This window comes from Chrysemys picta, chromosome 16 (assembly GCF_011386835.1).
Source record: "Chrysemys picta bellii isolate R12L10 chromosome 16, ASM1138683v2, whole genome shotgun sequence".
Lineage (NCBI taxonomy): Eukaryota > Metazoa > Chordata > Testudines > Emydidae > Chrysemys > Chrysemys picta.
Window position 1 is genome coordinate 8,499,768 of NC_088806.1, and position 23,315 is coordinate 8,523,082.

General features: G+C 48.2%; 1 protein-coding gene and 1 long non-coding RNA gene across 15 annotated transcripts in view; one reads left to right on the plus strand and one right to left on the minus strand.

Moving 5' to 3' along the window:
• LOC135975998 (uncharacterized) overlaps positions 1-23,315 on the plus strand; it is a 268,614-nt gene that overhangs the window by 75,623 nt on the left and 169,676 nt on the right. The gene's annotated exons all lie outside the window — the stretch shown is intronic.
• The window catches only part of LOC103307018 (zinc finger protein 501-like), a 34,256-nt gene continuing 15,969 nt past the window's right edge, over positions 5,029-23,315 (minus strand). For all 14 annotated transcript variants that reach the window (XM_065569920.1, XM_065569917.1, XM_065569923.1 and 11 more), the window contains 3 exons: positions 22,430-22,573; positions 15,925-22,100; positions 5,029-14,969 (listed from right to left, as the gene is read on the minus strand). In XM_065569920.1, coding sequence (XP_065425992.1) covers positions 20,896-22,100; positions 22,430-22,573 — 1,349 coding nt within the window. In that variant the 3' untranslated portion in view covers positions 5,029-14,969; positions 15,925-20,895. The remainder of the gene's footprint in view (positions 14,970-15,924; positions 22,101-22,429; positions 22,574-23,315) is intronic.

The following is a 23,315-nucleotide window of genomic DNA, read 5'->3' on the forward strand; positions in this document are numbered from 1 at the left end:
AGCTTTACACTCCCATACATTCTGGAACTTTGTCACTAGTGCCTGTGTAATTTTAACCATCCCACACCCGACCCCCTACCAGCCTCCACTTATGCCTGACAAGCTCAGCTTGTTTTAGGATTCTATCAAACAGAGCAGTGAGCTCCAGCAAGCATTTTTGACTTCTTGCAAGGATTTTCTTGAAAAGTGTGTGTTGGTGTGTGTGTGTGTGTGTGTGTGTGAGAGAGAGAAAGAGGATGTTTGTGACTAGCATGTTTGGTCACTAATATTACAGCACTAAAAACAAAAGTGACAGGAAGTTTCATAGCAGCATTTCCACCTGAGTGGAGACACCCCAATGAATATCTGTTCCATCGCATTAAGCACTCAGCCAAAATTACCTAACGTCCAACTTCTTCACAAACCTTCACTTGAGTTCTCTATAGGAGGGAGCTTCTAGGAACTGGTATTCCTGGCTGGAGGTTAGGTCTGGCTTCCCCCAGCCTTCAGGTCCATGTAATACATGATCCCACGGGGAGCCATCTCCTAGAGCTTCCCCATGTCCCGTGGAACTCAGGACAGTGAGAAACATGTAAGTTATCTGTAAGGTGAAAATTTATGTAAACCATGAAAACATTTCTCCTTTAGTTGCAGTAGAGGGAAGCCTCATAATTCCTATAAGGCCAAATGCTGATATTTCTGTGGATGTCTGCTTATAGAGGGAAATTGACAGTTTATATTGATATCAGCAATTTCTGGGTATCATTTATATAAAGATGTGCTCTTTAATAGTCTATCAAATTTATCATTCAGCAATGTAGTATCTGCTCACTTTTATCAATGTGTATGTTGAGAGGATATCAATTATTCTCTGAATTCACACATGGGCATGGTCTTCCCCTCCTCTTGCCCTGCCCTCGGTTGCTCTGTGGCATTTAAGCCTTTCCTTAGAGCTGTAAGCAACAGCTGCCTCTGCTCTACGGCCCAGAGGAGGAAAGATGTGCTGGCTCCAGCCTCGGACTCTCTCTCCCTCCTGTCTTTCCCTGACTATTAAGCCTGGCCCTGGTACTGCTTCCCTTAAGTGCCGTGTAGGGAAGAGGGAGAACATGGCAGCTGCAGTTACAAGGACCAAATTGTGGGCATCAGGTGAAGCAGCAAGAAACACAACCATCAGGTCAACCCGCAGGAATCTCACATCAGACTTAAATTCTAGGGCCCCAACCTATTGAACGAGCCAGACCAAAGACCTAGCTCTAGTGGGCATCAGTCACCCAGCAGGAAGGAAAGAAAACCTCACTTTGGTGCACCTAGGAACAGGGAAGTCAAGCATGTTGAGCTGGAAGGCTTTACAACAAACCAACATAGCACCAGAAGGTCCCACTGAGATTTGAACTCAGATTGCAGGATTTAGAGGCCTGAGTGATCACCATTACACCACGGGACCTATAGCCATTGTTTCTTCAGGACTTCTGTGACCCTCAGATGGTCAGTTTGCACTCTGCATTCATTGCTTCCCTCCACCTGCTTCCTCTCTTGGGACTCTTTCTCCTCCCCTTGACATTGAACCCAGCCCTTATTGCTGCTAACACAAACTGGCAGAAGGCCCTATAAGTGCCCTACCTGAGGGGAGGCCAATGCATGTGGTGGGCCATAGGCACCACAGGTTTTAACGCTGTTTGCTTCCTTCCCCATGCCTCTTACTTAGCCTATATGGAAGTACACCTATGGCTGCGGATATGAATTTGTGGACACAGCATTGTGCAGTGGGCTTCCAAGACAGCCTGTAATTCAGCAAGGAGTTTGCAGCTGGGCCTGGCCTGGAGGCAATCTTCTCTTCACACAGCAGATGGGGGATGCACTGGGACCAGCTCCTGGCTCTTTTTTGTGAACTGGTTCCCCATGAGGACACACCAGAGATCACTGCAATCTACATAGGGAACAACCACCTGGAAATATTCTCCAGGCCCCAGCTGATTTGGAAAGTTAAACATGATATTGCACAACATAGAACTATAGGGCCAGGTCCCATAAGAAACAAATGGGAGCAGGGGAAGAGAGAGCACAGAGAAGAGAAGGAGAGATGGGATAGAAAAATGTCTCTAGAGAGGGAGCAGCTGGAGAGAACCAAGGAGTGCAGTGGACAACAGGGGCAGCAGGTTTGTAGAAATTTTGGTGGTGCCCAGAACGCACAGAGCCTACCCCCCCAAACTTTACCCCCACATGCCTAAGGCTCTGGGAGGAATATTGGTTGGGGGGGTCATCTCAGGTGCAGAGGATTTGGGTGCAAGCACTGGGAGTTTGGGTGCAGAAGGGATGAGAGGGTGGGCTCTGGGAGGGAGTTTGGGTGGGGGAAGGGGTCTGGGCTGCAGGCTCTGGGATGGAGTTTGGGTGCTGGGTGCAGGGTTTGGGCTGGGACAGGGGGTGGGGGTACAGGCTCGAGCAGGGAGCGTGGGTGCAGGCTCTGGGAGGGAATTTGGTGGCAGAAGGCAGGGTGTGGGAGGGGGTGGGGGTGCAGGCTCTGGGCGTTGTTTGGGAGCTGGAGGAGGTGTGTGGGAAGGGGGTGAGGGTGAAGGCTCTAGGATGGAGTTTGGGTCCTGGGCGCAGGCTCCAGGCTGGGGCAGGGGTGCAGGAAGGGGTGAGGGGTATAGGCTTTCGGATGGAGTTTGGGTGCAGGCTCTGGGAGGGAGTTTGGGGACAGGAAGGGGTGCAGAGGGAGGAGGTGCAGGCTCTGGGAGGGAGTTTGGGTGCAGGCTCTGGGCTGGGGAAAGCAGTGAGGGGGTACAGGAGGGGGGTGCAGGCTCCTGGAGGGATTTTGGGTGAAGGCAGAATTTTAAGGCTATTAAGATTTGGGGAACTATTCTTCCTAGCATCTTCCCTTTGTAGATTTCAGAGGTGTTCACACACTCACACCCACTGAGCCACCCTGTTACACCCCAATCTAATAGAAAGGCTGGGAGGTCTTGAAGTTCATAAAAAGAAACAGGGACAAAAAATAGAAAAAGGAACAAAACATTTCTAAGATTATAAGGGGTTGGATCTCTGCACCTCTCGGTCTTTGGATTCACCTGGAGTAGGAACTGTAGCTGCAGTTTAGGAACCAGGTAATCGCAGACATGGTCCAGCACTTCGGGCTAGCAGGCTTTTCAGGTACATGGAGATGAGTGAAGGCTGCATAGTCTGTAGACATTGGGCTTCATTCCCCAGAGGGGATCAGTCCTGAGATCCTGGCAGTCAGTCTCTCTGAGGCTATGTCTAGCCTGGCAGAGGTACAGTGCCGGGAGTTACAGTGCTGCTCAGAGAGTACTGAAGGGAAACCGTTATTGTGTTCACACTGTTATCTGCCTGCGCAATAGCGTGTTCACACTTGTGGCACTTGCAGTGGTGTTCAGAGCGGTGCACTCGGGGCAGCTATCCCACTGAGCATCACTTCCTCTTCTGCCGCTAAATGTCGGGAGAAGGCAGAGGGGGGTGCGGGGCATCCTGGGTCCTGTCCCAATGCCCCGTGATGCATTGCTTCACATCCCAGAAATCCCTGTGCTTCCATCCGCATTTGGCCCCATCGTTCAATGGTTGGTGTACTGCGCATTTTACCTCTTCGTGCTGCAGGAATGGATCTAACACAGGTGACCAATATACTACGTGTCATGAGTGGCACTGGAGTTGTTCCTTAAAGTATAAAAGCGGAGGAGTTCAACATTGATCTCACCACATATAGTAGCTATGACATGAGATTGCTTGTGGCATTCACGGAGGTGCTGACCACAAGGGAACGCCGCTTTTGAGCTCGGGAAACAAGCACTGAGTGGTGGGATCACATTGTCATGCACATCTGGGATGACGAGCAGTGACTCCAGAGCTTTCCGATGAGGAAAGCCACAGTCATCCATCTAGCCCAGTGAGCTGCCTCAGAGTGACCAGTGCCAGATGCGTCAGAGGGAATGAACAGAACAGGCTTGTTGACCTGCAAGGTGAGAGTCTTTCACCCTTACCTTTAACTTTATTGTTGTCAATTCCTACTTATCCTATCTTACTACGCCTCCCCCGAAATCTCTGGGCAAATCAGGTGTGAACCACTCCTTTGATACAGATGTATCCCAGTCCAGCTGAATAGAGGCAGACTTTGGGCCAATGTCAGTTTGGAAAAGGCCCGCTTAACCCAGCAGGTTTCTCAAAGTAGCTGTTGCTGTGAACCGCATGTAGTGTGGATGTGTGAACCCCAAAGATATCAAACATGAAAGAAACACAAGGCCAGTTCTGAGGAGATTTCCAGAGCCAGGCCTGTGGGTTAAACAGCTGTGCTCAAAAGGAAAAGGGGCCTCAGCACCTATAAAAATAACTGGTTGCAAAAACAAAACAAAAATTACATTAAAAAACCAAACAAACAAAAAACTCAGAAAAGCTACCATCACACATCCATCACCATTGCAGATTTTGACATCTCCTGCCTGCTGTGACATCTTTGCTTTGCAAACAAGAGACACAGAGAACTCTGTGGCTGTTACCCTCTAACTGGGTCACTCACTCACTCAGTCATGCTCGTCACCCCAATCGGGGTATGGGCCGCCAACCACAGATCTCCAGAGTCCTCTATCCTGGGCCATTTGCTCTAGCTGGTTCCAGGTATAGCCCATTTTTATGTTAAAAGCCTGAAGGTCACGTCGCCAGGAAGATCCCGACCTTCATAAATAGTTGCCTTAGAAGGATTCTCCAGATCTGCTGGCCAGACACAATAAGCTGCAACAGGAGCAGCAGCAACATCTAACTGGGTAAAAGGTTCCAAATCTTGTCTCAAATAGTTTTCCTCTTAACAGAAGATTTAAAATTTATCAAAATAAATTCAATTTGAAATAGAAATAATTACAGTTTATACTAGGTCTCTATTCTCTTACATACTATTTCTCTCACATATTCCCCCACTCTAATTCCTTTTGTTTTAATTTCAAGATTAGCCACTATTTCCTATATAGTAGGAGGGGGCAGGGAGAGAACTAGAAGAAAACCTGAATTATATTGTAACACTGAAAGTTATCACATAATCAGCCTCTTACGTTACACTAATTAACTTCATGTTTAATTTCATTGTCACTGGTAACAACTTATTCAAAGGTTACAAAATATAAAATCATAGGGCAGTTTTCTCTTAATTCCCATTTCCACCCAGTCAGCTTTGTGTGAAGTCACATTCTACAATAACCTAGAAGCCTTCCATTTCTGTGAGTTCATTTCATAGATTCATAGATTCTAGGACTGGAAGGGACCTCGAGAGGTCATCGAGTCCAGTCCCCTGTCCACATGGCAGGACCAAGTACTCTCTAGACTGTCTAATTTCTTCCTGGGTCTTCTCCCAGAAGTGTGGGTGGAAGGGGTCTCACACTACGTGGGAAAGCTGCATCATGAGAAAAACCACCTGTGCTCTATTTTTGCATTTTCTAATTTTTCAGAGTAGCAGGAGGTGGAGAAGTGATACAAATGCATTAGACTTAATAGCAAAGCTAAGAGACCAAACCACAGACTCTGGCCTCAGCACTCACATTTCCTGCAATCTGAACTTGGAATCTGATACAGTCCCTCACTGGCTACCACCATTTGCCCAGCATGGAAGTGCTTCTTGTCCAACAAGGAAGCCAGACTGGGACCCATAGGCATGGGATGGCTCTGAAGGAATCAGTTGTTGCCTGGGAGTTTGCCTGGGGGGAGTTCCCACAGAGTGTTTTTGCCTTTCAGGCTTCTGTGAGAAGTAAATACAATATCTGAAGACACTTTTAGGCCTGGTCTACACTACGAGTTTAGGTCGAATTTAGCAGTGTTAAATCGAATTAAGCCTGGACATGTTCACAAGACGAAGCCCTTTTTTTCGACTTAAAGGGCCCTTTAAACCGGTTTCTTTACTCCACCTCCAAAGAGGGGATTGGCGCTAAAATCGGCCTTTGTGGGTCGGATTTAGGGTAGTGTGGACGGAATTCAATGGTATTGGCCTCCGGGAGCCATCCCACAGTACTTCATTGTGACCGCTCTGGACAGCACTCTAAACTCAGATGCACTGACCAGGTAGACAGGAAAAGCCCCGTGAACTTTTGAATTTCATTTCCTGTTTGCCCAGCGTGGAGAGCACACGTGACCGTGCAGAGCTCATCAGCACCGATAACCATGATAGAGTCCCAGGATCGCAAAAGAGCTCCAGCATGGACAGAACAGGAGGTACGGGATCTCCTCGCCATATGGGGAGACGAATCAATGCTAGCTGAACTCCGTAGCAGTAAACGAAATGGCAAAATATTAGAAAAAGACTCAAAGGCCATGAAGGACAGAGGCCATAACAGGGACGCACAGCAGTGCCGCGTGAAAATTAAGGAGCTAAGGCAAGCCTACCACAAAGCCAGAGAGGCAAACGGAAGGTCCGGGGCAGAGCCGCAAACATGCTGCTTCTACGCGGAGCTGCATGCCATGCTAGGGGGTGCAGCCACCACTACCCCAACTGTGTGCTTTGACTCCATCAATGGAGAAACACACAACAGGGAAGAGGGTTTGGGGTACGAGGAAGATGAGGATGAAAACAATGAAGAATGCTCACAGCAAGGAAGCGGAGAAACCGGTTTCCCCAACAGCCAGGATCTGTTTATCACTCTGGACCTGGAACCAGTAGCCCCTGAACTCACCCAAGGCGTGCTCCCATACCCTGAGGGCACACAAGGAAACTCTGGTGAGTGTACCTTAGTAAAGATTACACATGATTGAAAAGCAAGTGTGTTTAATGATTAATGATTAATTTACCCTGGCAATCGCGGCCAGTACAGCTACTGGAAAAGTCTGTTAACAGGTATGGGGATGGAGCAGAAATCCTCCAGGGACATCTCCAGAAAGCTCTCCTTCATGTACTCCCAAAGCCTTTGCAAAAGGTTTCTGGGGTCGGGGAGGCTGCCTTATCCCATCCGCCATGGTAGGACACTTTACCACGCCAGGCCAGGAGCACATAGTCTGGAATCATTGCATAACAAAGCATGGCAGCGTATGATCCCAGTGTTTGCTGGCATGCAGACAACATCCATTCCTTATCTCTCTTTGTTATCCTCAGGAGAGTGATATCATTCATGGTCACCTGGTTGAAATGGGGTGATTTTATTAAGGGGACATTTAGAGGTGCCCGTACCTGCTCGGCTGAACAGAAATGTTCCCCACTGTTAGCCATGCGGTAGGGGGGAGGAATGAAGTGATCATCCCAGAGAATTGGGTATGTGTGTGTGGGGGGGGTGGGTAGTTGGGTTTGTGCTGCATGTTAACGTGGAAACCACAGCCCCTCCTTTTACATTGCAAACCCATTTTAAATGGCCAACCCAATGGGTGTCCGGTATGAGAAATGAGGGCGCTACTGTTTGAAACCATTCTACATGTTAAGAAGGTTAAAAAAGCCAAAAGACTGTGGCTTACCGTGGCTGCCTGCAAGCCGAAATCTGTTGCCTGGCACTGCTTGAGTGATCTCTCACACCAAACTGGCAGGCCCTCAATATAAGAGGAAAAATGCGACCTTGTAACCAAAGCACATGTGCTGTGAACAGCAAAATTTAACATGGAAGAGTGTACCCAGTGTTCTCTAAAATGTGTCTTTTTTAACCACCTCTCCCTTCTCCTCCACTGCAAATATTTCTCCTTCACAGAGGCTAGTGAAGATTAGAAGGAGAAAACGGCGGACTCGGGATATGTTCACGGAGCTCCAGATGTCCTCCCATGCTGACAGAGCACCGCAGAATGAATGGAGGCAGTCAATGTTAGAATGCAAAAAAGCACAATGTGAACGAGAGGAGAGGTGGCAGGCTGAATCGCGGGCTAAAGAGAGCAAGTGGTGGGCTGAAGAGGATAGGTGGCATCAGCTTGCTGACAGAAGGCAAGAGTCGATGCTCTGGATGCTGGAGCATCAAACTGATATGCTCCAGCGTATGGTTGAGCTGCAGGAAAGGCAGCAGGAGCAGAGACCGCCGCTACAGCCCCTGTATAACTAACAGCCCTCCTCCCCAAGTTCCATAGCCTCCTCACCCAGACGCCCAAGAACGCGGTGGGGGGGCCTCTGGCCACCCAGTCTCTCCACCCGAGATGATTGCCTTCAATAAGTGTTAAAGTTTTAAAGTGCAGTGTGTCCTTTTCCTTCCCTCCTCCCCCACCCCTTCTGGGCTACCTTGGCAGTTTTCCCCCTAGGAGTGTGACGAATTAATAAAGAATGCATGAATGTGAAGTAACAATGACATTATTGCCTCTGCAAGCGGTGTTCGAAGGGGGGAGGGGAGGGTGGTTAGTTTACAGGGAAGTGGAGTAAACCGCGGGGGGGGGGGGCGGAGGGTTCATCAAGGAGAAACAAACAGAAGTTTCACACCGTAGCCTGGCCAGTCATGAAACTGGTTTTCAAAGCTTCTCTGATGCGCACCATGCCCTGCTGTACTCTTCTAACCGCCCTGGTGTCTGGCTGCCCGTAATCAACGGCCAGGCAATTTGCCTCAACCTCCCACCCCACCATAAATGTCTCCCCCTTACTCTCACAGATATTGTGGAGCGCATAGCAAGCAGCAATAACAATTGAAATATTGGCTTCGCTGAGGTCTATCCGAATCAGTAAACTGCGCCAGCACGCTTTTAAATGTCCAAATGCACATTCCACCACCATTCGGCATTTGCTCAGCCTATAGCTGAACAGGTCCTGACTACTGTCCAGGCTGCCTGTGTATGGCTTCATGGGCCATGGCATTAAGGGGTAGGCTGGGTCCCCAAGGATAACGAGAGGCATTTCAACATCCCTAACGGTTATTTTCTGATCCGGGAAGAAAGTCCCTTCCTCCAGCTTTTGAAACAGACCAGAGTTCCTGAAGGCGTGAGCATCATGTACGTTTCTGGCCATCCCACTTTGATGTTGGTGAAACATCCCTTGTGATCCACCAGGGCTTGCAGCAGCATTGAAAAGTACCCCTTGCGGTTTATGTACTCAGTGGCTTGGTGTTCCAGTGACAAGATAGGGATATGAGTTCCGTCTATCGCCCTACAACAGTTTGGGAATCCCATTGCAGCAAAGAAATCAAGTATATCCTGGACGTTTCCCTGTGCCACTACCCTTGATATCAGCCGGTCTTTAATTGCGTTGGCTACTTGGATCACAGCAGCCCTCACAGATTTGCCCACTCCAAATTGATTCCCTACTGACCGGTAACTTTCTGGCGTTGCAAGCTTCCACAGGGCTATCGCCACTCGCTTCTCAACTGTGAGGGCTGCTCTCATCTTGGTATTCTGGCGCTTCAGGGCAGAGGAAAGCACGTCACAAAGTTCCTTGAAAGTGCCCTTACACATGCAAAAGTTTCGCAGCCATTGGGAATCGTTCCACACCTGCAACACGATGCGGTCCCACCAATCTGTGCTTGTTTCCCGGGCCCAGAATCCGCGTTCCATGGTATGAACTTGCCCCAGTAACACCATGATTTGCACATTGCTGGGGCCTGTACTTTGTGAGAGGTCTACGTCCATGTCAATTTCCTCATCACTCTCGTCGCCGCCCTGCAATCGCCTCCTCAGCTGGACCTGGTTTTGCTTTGGCATGTTCTGGCTCTGCATATACTCCAGGACAATGCGTCTGTTGTTCATAGTGCTCATAATTGCCACGGTGATCTGAGCGGGCTCCATGATCCCAGTGCTGTGGCGTCTGGGCTGAAAAAAGGCGCGAAACTATTGTCTGGCCGAGGGAGGGAGGGGCGAGTGATGACATGGCTTTCAGGTATAGGAAATTAAAATCAAGAAAGGTGGCTGTGCATCAGGGAGAAACACAAACAACTGTCACACAGAATGGCCCCCCCAAAGATTGAACTCAAAACCCTGGGTTTAGCAGGCCGTTGATTTCATGGAGGGAGGGGAAAGCAAATGAATACAGAACAAATCTGGTCCATATATTTTTTACATCTTAAGCTGGCAGCAGACGGTGCAGCATGACTGTTGGCTACCGGCATCTTCTGGGTGCTTGGCAGAAGATGCTGTATTACGACTGCTAGCCATCAACATCAAGATGGTTCAATAGGACTGCCGGGAGGACTGAGTCTCTAGGAAACAAAACATGTCTGCCCAGTTGCCTCTGATCGAACTCACTGCGGAATACAATGATGATGGATACCAGTTGTAATACACCATCTACTGCCAAAAGGCAAGGAGCTGCCGCTTTGTAGCAATGCAGCCCCACGTCTGCCAGCACCCAGATAGCCGATGACAGTTACAAGTCATACTGCACCATCTACTGCCAAAAGGAAATTAGCTGCTGCTGTGTAGCGATGCAGTACCACGTCTGCTTGCACCCAGATGACAAATGGTGACGGTGAGGTGAGCGGGCTCCATGCTTGCCGTGGTACTTTGTCTGCACAAGTAACCTAGGTAAAAAGGCATGCATTGATTGTCTGCCATTGCTCTGACGGAGGGGGAGGGGTCTGACGCCATGTTCCCAGAACACCTCGCGACACTGTTTCTGTATCCTTCAAGCATTGGGATATCAACCCAGAATTCCAATGGGCGGTGGAGACTGTAGGAACTGAGGGATAGCTACCCACAGTGCAACGCTCCGGAAGTCTATGCTAGCCTCGGTACTCTGGACACGGTCCGCCGACTTAATGCATTTAGAACATTTTATGTGGGGAGACACACAATCAACTGTATAAAACCAATTTCTATAAAACCGGCTTCTATAAATTTGACCTAATTTCGTAGTGTAGACATATCCTTAGAAGGAAGACATGGATACTGAGTGATTAGCTGTTGTGACCTGCACAGGATGTGCCATGTTTGTCTTTCTCCCAGAGGATAGAAGCAACCTTGTCTGTAAAAAGTGCAAACTGGTCTCCTTATTAGAAGGTTATAGGACTAGAGATGCAAGCATGAACCTTGCGTTGCATCAGAGAAAATGAAGACTTCCTGGACAGAAGTCAGTGTTTGGTTCTGGTGGGACAACATACTGAAGAAGCAGAGAGGGCAGTGTAGAACAGGGAAGAAAACTGGCACCATGTGACCTCCAGAAGAAGAATGAGGAGAACCCATGTACCCCCAATGCAGATAGAGGTAAGAAACCGTTTTCAGGCTCTTTGCACAGGTTCTACTGTGGCATATGATTTTGAAGAGCAATCTAGGGATCAGAAGGAGACCCCATCGACCAGAAGGCATGAGATGCATTGTCCTAGGGATGGGGGTTCCATGACCACCACTCCCAAGAGAAGGAGACGGGTGGTGGTGGTCGGAGACTCCCTCCTAATGGGGACAGAGTCATCCATCTGCTGACCCGACTGAGAGACTCGAGAAGTGTGCTGCTTGTCTGGAGCTACAATTCAGGATGTGACCGAGTGTCTGCTGAGACTGATCAAGCCCTGGGACCGCTAGCCCTTCCTACTTCCCCATGTGGGCACCAATGATACTGCCAAGAATGACCCTGAGCAGGTCACTGCAGACTACATGACTCTGGAAAGAAGGATAAAGGAGTTTGAGGTGAAAGTCATGTTCTCGTCCATCTTCCCTGTTGAAGGAAAAGGCCCAGGTAGGAACCGTCGAATTGTGGAGGTAAATGTGTGGTTACACAGGTGGTGTTGGAGAGAGGGCTTTGGATTCCTCGACCATGGCATGTTCCGGGAAGAAGGATTGCTAGAAAGAGATGGGAAGAGCATCTTCACAGGCAGCCTTGCTAACCTAGTGAGGAGGGCTTTAAACTATGTTCGCCAGGGGATGGTGACCTAAGCCCTGAGGTAAGTGGGAAAGTGGGATACTGGGAGGAAACACAAAGAGGAGGATGCAGTGGGGGGCTTCCTGATTCATACTGAGAAAGCAGGGCAATCGGCTCCTTATCTTAGGTCCATGTAAATGAACACAAGAAGCCTTGGAAACAAGCAGGAAGAATTGGAAGTCCTGGCACAGTCAAAGAACTATGATGTTACTGGAATATCAGAGATTTCATGGGGCAGTTCACATGACTGGAGCACTGACATGGATGGGTATAAACTGTTCAGGATGGACAGGCAGGGGAGGAAAGGTGGAGGAGTTCCACTGTATGTAAGAGAGTGGTATGATTGCTCAGAGCTCCAGTATGAAACTGGACAAAAGCGAGTTGAGAGTCCTTGGGTTAAGTTTAGAAGTGAAAGCAACGTGGGTGATGTTGTGGTGGGTGTGTGCTATAGACCAGTAGCATGAGGTACACAAGGCTTTCTTCGGACAACTAACAGAAGTTTCCAGATCACAGGCCCTGGTTCTCGTGGGGCACGTCAATCACCCTGACATCTGCTGGGAGAGCAATACAGCAGTGCACAGACAATCTAGGAAGTTTCTGGAGAGTGTTGGAGATAAGTTCCTGGTGCAAATGCTGGAGAAACCAACCAGGAGCCATTCTCCTCTTGACCTGCTGCTCACAAACAGAGAAGTATTGGTAGGGGAAGTAGAAGTGGGTGGCACACCAACCTGGGCAGCAGTCACCATGAAATGGTTGAGTTCAGGATCATCACAAAAGGAAGAAAGGAGAGTAGCAAAATATGGACCCTGGACTTCAGAAAAGCAGACTGACTCCATTAGGGAACTGATGGGCAGGATCCCCTGGGAGTCTAAGATGAGGGGGAAAGGTGTCAAGGAAAGCTGGCTGTATTTTAAGGAAGACTTATTAAGGGCACAGGAACAAACCATCCCAATGTGCAAAAAGAATAGCAAATATGGCAGGCAACCAGCTTGTTTCAACAGTGAAATCTTCATTGAGCTTAAACACAAAAAGGAAGCTTACAAGAAGTGGAAACTTGGTCAGATGACTAGGGAGGAGTATAAAAATATTGCTCGAGCATGCAGGGGTGTAATCAGGAAGGTCAAAACACAACTGGAGTTGCAGCTAGCAACGGATGTGAAGGGTAACAAGAAGGGTTTCATAGGTATATTAGTAACAAGAAAAAGGTCAGGGAAAGAGTGGGACCCTTAATGAATGGGGGAGGCAACCTAGAGACAGATGTGGAAAAAGCTGACGTACTCAATGCTTTTTTTTGCCTCGGTCTTCACAGACAAAGGCTATGTCTACACTATGGGATTAATCCGAATTTAGAGAATTCAAATTTTGGAAACAGATTGTATAAATTCGACTGAATGCAGCCACACTAAGCACATTAATTCGGTTGTGTGCATCCATGTACCAGGGCTAGCGTCGATTTCCGGAGCGTTGCACTGTGGGTAGTTATCCCATAGCTATCCCATAGTTCCCGCAATCTCCCCCACCCATTGGAATTCTGGGTTGAGATCCCAGTGCCTGATGGGGCAAAAAACATTTTTGCAGGTGGTTCTGGGTACAGCTTCACCCCTCCCTCCATGAAAGCAATGACAGACAACTGTTTTGTGCCTTTTTTCCTGGGTGAACACAGCAGACGCCATACCATGGCAAGCATGGAGCCCGCTCAGCTCAAGACAGCAGTCATGAACATTGTAAACACCTCGTGAATTCTCATGCAGTTTATGCTGAACCAAGACGAGAAAAATGAAGTGAGGAGGAGGCGGCAATGGCAGCGCAGCAACAAGAGTGATGAGGAGATGGACATGGACACAGAATTCTCTCAAACCTTGGGCCCCGGTGCTTTGGAGATCATGTCGTTAATGGGGCAGGTTCTATCCATGGAACGCCGATTCTGGGCCTGGGAAACAAGCACAGACTGGTGGGACCGCATAGTGTTGCGGGTGTGGGACGATTCCCAGTGGCTGCGAAACTTTTGCATGCGTAAGGGCACTTTCATGGAACATTCTGACTTGCTGTCCCCTGCCCTGAAGCACCAGAATACCAGGATGAGAGCAGCCCTCACAGTTGAGAAGCGAGTGGCGATAGCCCTGTGGAAGCTTGCAACGCCAGACAGCTACCGGTCAGTCGGGAATCAATTTGGAGTGGGCAAATCTACTGTGGGGGCTGCTATGATGCAAGTAGCCAAAGCAATCACTGAGCTGCTGCTATGAAAGGTAGTGACTCTGGGAAATGTGCAGGTCATAGTGGATGGCTTTGCTGCAATCGGATTCCCTAACTGTGGTGGGGCAATAGATGGAACCCATATCCCTATCTTGGCACCAGAGCACTAGGGTACCCAGTACATAAACCGCAAGGGGTAGTTTTCAATGGTGCTGCAAGCACTGGTGGATCACAAGGGACGTTTCACCAACATCAACGTCGGCTGGCTGGGAAGGGTTCATGATGCTCGTGTCTTCAGGAATACTACTCTGTTTAAACGGCTACAGCAAGGGACTTACTTCCTGGACCAGAAAATAACTGTTGGGGATGTTGAAATGCCTCTCGTTATCCTTGGGGACCCAGCCTACCCCTTAATGCCATGGCTCATGAAGCCATACACAGGCAGCATGGACAGGAGTCAGGAGCTGTTTAACTACAGGCTGAGCAAGTGCAGAATGGTGGTAGAATATGCATTTGGACCTTTAAAAGGTCGCTGGCGATCGTTACTGACTTGGTCAGACCTCAGCGAAACCAATATCTCCCTTGTTGTTGCTGCTTGCTGTGTGCTCCACAATCTCTGTGAAAGTAAGAGGGAGACCTTTATGGCGGGGTGGGAGGCTGAGGCAATTTGCCTGGCTGCTGATTACGCGCAGCCAGACACCAGGGCGATTAGAAGAGCACACCAGGAAGCGCTGCGCATCAGAGAAACTTTGAAAACCAGTTTCATGACTGGCCAGGCTACAGTGTGAAATTTGTGTTTGTTTCTCCTTGATGAAAACGTGCCTCCTCTGATCTTCCTGCCGCCACCTCTCATCTCGAGCGTCTCTCCTCTCCTCACGTTGGTCCCTCATGTCCTCACGTTCACTGGCATCTTTCCTATACTTTGAAACCATGTCCTTCCACTCATTCAGATGAGCTCTTTCACTGCGGGTGGTTTCTATGATTTCCACGAACATCTTGTCTTGCGTCCTCTTTTTCCAACACCTTATCTGAGATAGCCTTCGGGAAGGAGGAGGGAGGCTTGAAAAATTTGCAGCTGCTGGAGGGAGGGGAAAAAAGGAGAGAATTTTTAAAAAGATACATTTTACAGAACAATGCTTATACTCTTTCATGGTGTACAACACTATTCACATTACACAGCACATGAGATTTCTGTGCAAGGTCGCATTTTGCCTCTTAATATTGAGTGCCTGTGGCTTTGCTGCTAGAGATCACAGACGCAGGTCCGGGCAACAGAATTCAGCTTGCATGCGGCCATGGTAAACCATTGTCTTTCAGATTCTGCGCCCTCCTTTCCCACATACCAAGCAGAGCCAGTTGACTGCTGTGGTTTTCCTGTTAACCTTCAGTAGCAGAAAACAAACTAACCCCCCCGCCATCCAATTCTCTGGATGATAGCTTTACCCCTCCCCACCACCGAGTCGCTGGTATCAGGGAAGATCCCTGCTAGCCAAACGCAAAAAGCTCAGGGCCATTTTCCACCCCTACCCCCATGCTTGGCTAACTGCAGGGAAGGATTTCTTTTCAGCCACAGGCAAACAGCCCAGTAGGAATGGCCACCTCTGTCCCCTTAATTAAATTCCCGTATTTCAACCAGGTTACCATGAGCGATATCACTCTCCTGAGGATTACACAGCGAGATAAAGAACGGATGCTGCTTGAATGCCAGCAAACACCTGAACCATACGCTGCCAGGCTTTGTCATGCAATGACACCAGATTACTTGCTACTAGCATGGTGTGGTCAAGTGTCCTACCATGGAGGACGGAATAAGGCTGCACTGCCCAGAAACCTTGTGGAAAGGCTTTTGGAGTACCTCCAGGAGAGCTTCATGGAGATGTCCCTGGAGGATTTCTGCTCCATCCCCAGACACGTTAACAGACTTTTCCAGTAGCTGTACTGGCCGCGAATGCATCCCAAGTCCTCAGGGAAAAGTAATCATTAAAAAACGCTTGCTTTTAAACCATGTTTTATATTTTAAAAGGTAAACTCACCTGAGGTCTCTTCCATGGGGTCATGGTCTTGGATACTGGCTTAGGAGGGTACTGCAGTCAGGCTGAGAAAAAGATCCTGGCTGTTGGGGAGAATGGAGTGCTGTGTCCGCTCCACAAGCTCGTCCTCCTCTTCCCCGTCCGCAGAAACCTCAGGTGTGGCTGATGAGATTACCCCCACCTCGGAATCCACGGTCAGAGGTGGGGTAGTGGTGGCAACCCCCTCCAGGAATTGCATGCAGCTTGGTGTAGAAGCGGCATGTCCGCGGCTCTGACCCGGAGCGACTGTTTGCCTTCTTTGTTTTTTGATAGGCTTCTCTGAGCTCCTTTACTTTCACGCAGCACTCATCCGAGTCCCTATTGTGGCCTCTCTCCATTATGCCCTTGGAGATTTTTTCAAAAGTGTTGGCATTTCGTCTTTTCGAACGAAGTTCTGCTAGCACTGAGTCCTCTCCGCATATAGCCATCAGATCCAGTACTTCCCATACGGTCCATGCTGGTGCTCTTTTTCGATTATCGGCCTCCACGGTTATCTGTGCTGATGAGCTCTCTGTGGTCTCCTGTGCTCTCCACGCTGGGCAAACAGGAAATAAAATTCAAATGTTCGCGGGGCTTTTCCCGTCTACCTGGCTAGTGCATCCGAATTCAGATTGCTGTCCAGAGCGGTCACAATGGTGCACTGTGGGATAGCTCCCGGAGGTCAATACCATCGAATTGCGGCCACACTAACCCTAATTCAAAATGGCAATATCGATTTCGGCATTACTCTGCTCGTCGGGAAGGAGTATAGAAATCGATTTTAAGAGCCCTTTATTTTAAAAAAATGGCTTCGTTGTGTGGACAGGTGCAGGGTGAATTCGATTTAACGCTGCTAAATTCAAATTAAACTCATAGTGTAGAACAGGCCAAAGTCAGCTCCCACACTGCTGTCCTGGGCAACACAGTATGGGGAGGAGGTGAGCAGCCCTCAGCAGTAAAAGAACAGGTTAAGGAATATTTAGAAAAGCTGGACATGCATAAGTCCATGGGTCCAGATCTAATGCATCTGAGGATGCTGAGGGAATTGGCTGATGTGATTGCAGAGCCATTGGCCATTATCTTTGAAAACTGATGGCGATCAGAGGAGGTGCAGGATGACTGGAAAAAGGCAAATATAATGCCCATCTTTAAAAAAGGGAAGGAGAACCCAGGGAACTACAGACCGGTCAGCCTCACCTCAGTCCCTGGAAAAATCATGAAGCAGGTCCTGAAGGAAACCATTTTGAAGCACTTGAAGGAGAGGAAGGTGATCAGGAACGGTCAACATGGATTCACCAAGGGCAAGTCATGCCTGACCAACCTCATTGCCTACTATGATGAGATAACTGGCTCTGGGGATATGGGGAAAGCAGTGGATGTGATATATCTTGAGTTTAGCAAAGCTTCTGATATGGTCTCCCACAGTATTCTTGTCAGCAAGTTAAAGTACAGATTGGATGAATGGACTATAAGATGGATAGAAAGCTGGCTAGATTGTCAGGCTTAACACGTAGCGATTAACAGCTCAATGTCTAGTTGGCAGCCAGTATTAAGCGGAGTGCCCAAGGAGTCAGTCCTGGGGCCACTTTTGTTCAACATATTTATTAATGAATTGGATGATGGGATAGATTGCACCCTCAACAAGTTCGCAGATGACGCTAAGCTGGGGTGAGAGGCAGATACGCAGAAGGGTAGGCATAGGGTCCAGAGTGAGCTAGACAAATTAGTGGATTGGGCCAAAAGAAATCTGATGAGGTTCAACAAGGACAAGTGCAGAGTCCTGCACTTAGGACGGAAGAATCCCATGCACTGCTACAGGATGGGGACCGACTGGCTAAGCAGCAGTTCTTCAGAAAAGGACCTGGGGATTATAGTGGATGAGAAGCTGGATATGAGTCAGCAGCGTGCCCTTGTTCCCAAGAAGGCTAAGAGTATATTGGGCTGCATTAGTAGGAGCATTGCTAGCAGATCGAGGGAAATTACTATTCCCCTCTATTCGGCACTAGTGAAGCCACATCTGGAGTATTGCATCCAGTTTCAGGCCCCCCATTAGAGAAAGGAGGGCAACAAAAATGATTAGGGGGCTGGCACATGACTAAGGAGGAGAGGCTGAAGGAACTGGGCTTGTTTAGTCTGCAGAAGAGAAGAGTGTGGGGGGATTTGATAGCAGCCCTCAACTGCCTGAAAGGGGGGAGTTCCAGAGAGGTTGGAGCTCAGCTGTTCTCAGTGGTGGCAGATGACAGAACAATGGGCAATAGTCTCAAGTTGCAGGGTGGGGAGATCTAGGTTGGATATTAGGAAAAACTTTTTCACTAGGAGGGTGATGACGCACTGGAATGGGTTCCCTAGGAAGGTGGTGGAATCTCCATCCTCAGAGGTTTTAAGGCCCAGCTTGACAAAGCCCTGGTTGGGATGATTTAGTTGGTGTTGGTCCTGCTTTGAGCAGGGGGTTGGACTAGATGACCTCCTGAGGTCTCTTCCAACCCTAATCTTCTATGATTCTCTCTGTGCTTCATGAAATTTTGGATCCAAATGGTAAAGACAGTTGTTCCCAATTTAATCATGGCATTCTTTAGGAGTGTGATCAATGCCACTTAACTAGGGAGCAGTGTTCTAAAAATACTTTACCTGGGCCACAGGTCACCATAGCTTCCATCTCTGGGATGAAAATCAACCACCAGTACCTGCAATTTCTACCTGAGTTCTTGTCAAATCTTTGACCTTCCTTGGAGTAATTTTACACTTCTCTGGTGTAGAATACTTCACCAACCACACAACATATCAGTAGTGATAGTCAGGTATATAATAATAAAAATAAATAATAATAATAATAATATATGGAGATATCCGATCTCCTAGAACTGGAAGGGACCCTGAAAGGTCATCGAGTCCAGCCCCCTGCCTTCACTAGCAGGACCAAGTACTGATTTTTGCCCCAGATCCCTAAGTGGCCCTCTCAAGGATTGAAATCACAACCCTGCCTTTAGCAGGCCAATGCTCAAACCACTGAGCTATCCCTCCCCCGCAAAAAACCTGTCTGTAAGCAAGGACTGGCCTGCTTCCCAAGATCGGTTAGAGGCCTTGGCTACACTTGAGGATTCACAGCTCTGAGGGGAGTAGCTTGCAGCGCTGCAGGCGCTGATTACACTGGCACTTTACAGCGCTGCACTCGCTGCGCTCAGGGGGGTGTTTTTTCACACCCCTGAGCGAAGCAAGTTGCAACGCTGTACAGCGCTAGTGTAGCCAAGGCCAGAGTGATGGATCATTTTCCAGGATAGGTTGTAGATCGTTGATAATGCGTGGAAGAGGTTTTAGCTGGGGGCTGTATGTGATGGCCAGTGGTGTTCTGTTATTGTCCTTGTTGGGCCTGTCCTGTAGTAGGTGATTTCTGGGTACCCGTCTTGCTCTGTCAATCTGTTTCCTCACTTCCCCAGGTGGGTATTGTAGTTTTACGAATGCTTGATAAAGATCTTGTAGGTGTTTGTCTCTTTCTGAGGGGTTGGAGCAAATTCGGTTGTATCTTAGGGCTTGGCTATAGACAATGGATAGTGTGATGTGTCCTGGATGGAAGCTGGAGGCATGTAGGTAAGTATAGTGGTCAATAGGTTTCTGGTATAGGGTGGTGTTTATGTGACCATCACTTATTTGTACTGTAGTGTCCAGGAAGTGTCTCTCTTGTGTGGACTGGTCCAAGCTGAAGGTTGATGGTGGGGTGGAAATTGTTGAAATCCAGGTGGAATTCTTCAAGGGCTTCCTTTCTGTGGGTCCATATGATGATGTCATCAATTTAGAGCAAGTAGAGGAGGGGCACTAGGGGATAAGAGCTGAGGAAGCGTTGTTCTAAGTCAGCCATAAAAATGTTGGCAGACTGTGGGGCCATGCGGGTACCCATAGCAATGCCACTGACTTGAAGGTATAAGTTGTCCCCAAATCTGAAATGGGGGTGGGTGAGGCCAAAGTCACAAAGCTCAGCCACCAGGCATGCTTTGGCCTCATCAGGGATACTGTTCCTGACAGCTTGTAGTCCATCCTCATGTGGAATATTGGTGTAAAGCACTTCTACATCCATGGTGGCCCCGATGGTGTTTTCAGGAAGAACAGCAATGCATTGTAGTTTCCTCGGAAGTCGGTGGTGTCTCGAAGATAGCTGGGAGTCCTGGTGGCGTAGGATCTGAGGAGAGAGTCCAAATAGCCAGATAATGCTGCTGTAAGAGTGCCAAGGCCTGGGATGATGGAACGTCCAAGGTTTCCAGGTTTATGGATCATGGGTAGCAGATAGAATAGCCCTGGTCAGGGCTCTGGGGATGTCCCGTATAGATTGTTCCCAAACCGGGAGTTTTTTGAGCAGATGGTGTAGTTTCTTTTAGTATTCCTCAGTGGGATCAGAGGATAGTGGCCGGTCGAATGCCGTCTTGGAGAGTTGCCTCGCAGCCTCCTGCTCATAATCTGACCTGTTCATTATGACTACAGCACCTCCTTTGTCAGCCCCCTTGATTATAATCTCAGAGTTGTTTCTAAGGCTGTGGATGGCATTGCGTTCTGTATGGCTGAGGTTCTGGGGCAAGCGATGTTGTTTGTTCACAATTTCAGCCTGTGCACATCTGCGGAAGCACTCTATGTAGAGGTCCAGTCTGTCATTTTGACCGTCAGGAGGAGTCCACGCAGAGTTCTTGTTCTTGTAGTGTTGGTAGGAGGGTTCCTGTGGGCTAGTGCTCTGTTCAGTGGTGCATTGAAAATATTCCTTGAGTCAAGAGACGACGAAAGTAGGCTTCCAGTTCACCGCAAAACTGTATCATGTTTGTGGGGATGGTGGGACAGAAAGAGTCCCTGAGATAGGACAGACTCTTCGGACGGGCTAAGTGTGTGGTTGGATGGACTAACAATATTGTTAGGTGAGTTGAGGGTGCCATCGTTGTAGCCCCCTGTGGCAGGTAGGAGTTTAGATAGTTTACTGTCTTACTTTTTCCTCTGTAGAGAAATGAAGTGTGCATTGTAAATGGCTTGTCTCATTTTTGTCAAATCCAGCCATGTGGAAGTTTGTGTGGAAGGTTGGATTTGTGTGAGAGTCTCCAGTTTTGAGAGCTCATTCTTGATCTTCTCCTGTACAAGATGCTGATCAGGTGGTTCCTCAGGCCTCTCCCCTGTGTGGATTCTCTGATGGTAAGAAAGGGCTGAGCTGGTAATGAAGTTTTTCCCACACTCATGGCATTCGTAGGGCCTCTCCCCCGTGTGGATTCTCCGATGTTTAGAAAGGATTGATCTGTAAGTGAAGTTTTTCCCACACTCACAGCATTCATAGGGCTTCACCCCTGTGTGCATTCTCTGATGCCCTATAAGGTGTGAGCTGTGACTGAAAGTTTTCCCACATTCACTGCATACATAAGGCCTCTCTCCTGTGTGGATTCTCTGATGCCCAGTAAGGTGAGAACTGTGAGTGAAGGTTTTCCCACACTCACGGCATTCATAGGGCTTCTCCCCTGTGTGCATTCTCTGATGGCTAGAAAGGGCTGAGCTGCTAATGAAGTTTTTCCCACACTCACGGCATTCATAGGGCTTCTCCCCTGTGTGGATTCTCTGATGGTTAGAAAGGCCTGAGCTGCTAATGAAGTTTTTCCCACACTCATGGCATTCATAGGGCCTCTCCCCTGTGTGGATTCTCTGATGTTTAGAAAGGACTGAGCTGGTAATGAAGTTTTTCCCACACTCACGGCATTCATAGGGCCTCTCCCCTGTGTGGATTCTCTGATGTTTAGAAAGGACTGAGCTGGTAATGAAGTTTTTCCCACACTCACGGCATTCATAGGGCCTCTCCCCTGTGTGGATTCTCTGATGTACAGAAAGGGCTGATCTTTTAGTGAAGCATTTTCCACACTCGCTGCATGTATTTTTCCTCTTTCCCACGAGGATTTCCTGCTGTGTTGTGGTTTCCTTGACACTCTTCTGAGTTCCCCAACAGTAAATAAATGTACCCATTTTCTCCCCTGGCTGGTGTCCTTGCTCTCTTTCTGGTCTGTGCTGAATCTCACAGGATTTTTCCTTCTCATAACTCCTGGACACATTCCTTTTTGATCTTTGCGACAATGCTCTGTGTTTATCCACTTGCTCAACATTTTCCTGCTGAGAATTCTGCTCCTCTTTCTCACATACCATTGCATCACCTGCTGTGATAGAGACAGAAACCTCAAACAGGGATGGAAAGGGGAAGGCCAAACCAAAACAAGTGCTGGAGAGAGGTTAAATAAAAACAGGAAATGAACTCTTCCAAATTCTTCCCCTAAATAGGAGAGATGAGGGGATCATTTTGGCTTTCACATCCCATCCAACTTCACAGGGGGAAGGGAGGAAGCTACTACCTGGTGTCTGCTAGGATCTACAGGAAGCCATGAGCTATATTTACCCTGAGGATACAATCCCGCTAGGGACAATAATGAACTGAGAGAAGTCCCAAAGGCTTTGTAGGACATCCCAGATGTTTCTTTCAGGCACTTACAGATTCTGAGTTGGTTTAATGTTTCCTCATCTGTGCAGGGAGCTCTCAGGATCTCTCTTTCCTCTGAACCCTGGAGATCTGGGACCGAGGGCTCTTCCCCTTGTTCCAGCTGGGAGATCACATCAGATTTGGAAACTAGAAACCCTGCTCAGATGAAAGAAAACAAAGGAGTTCAGTTGATTTCATACGACTGTGACATAAAAAACACTATTAATTTAACTTTAGTACTTAGTGTGACCTGGTGTGCCTGGGGCAGTCCTCACTGAAAATGCCAAGATCAGGGTAGGCTGAAAAAGGCAGAGCAGATGCTCCCCAAACTGGTGGTTAACACTGAAGTTAAATTCACCGACCACTCACAAACTGTGCTTCTGATCCCCCACGCTGGTTATCGAGAAACGGAAAAAAGAAATCACAGCCCCCTTTATTGCATTGCACTTCTCTGACTCCCAAGCAGCACCTAGGTCCAGTACAGTGAGAGGTTATTTAAAAACTCTGCTCATATAAACAGTGTTCTTGTGAGCTCAGAGTCAGCCACATTACCAGGTCACTATAGGTTTGGCTCTTACCCAAAATACTATGATGCCAGCCAATCCTTTAGAATCTAAACTAAAGGTTTATACGACAGAAAGCATCCAAACTAAAGGTTTATTATAAAAGAAAGAAAGAAAGAAAGAAAGAAAGAAAGAAAGAAAGAAAAAGGGAGTTGTTCAATGGGAAAGCAGTCAGATACATTCAGAAATCTACATATCTGGTTCTTAGCTGTATTGATAAGTTCCTGGCTTGAAAGCATGTCTGGAACACATCCACATTATTCAGTTCTTTGTTCAAGGCTTCAGTTTGTAGAGAAGTTGATCCAGAGGTAGGAAGAGGGATTGAAGACAAAATG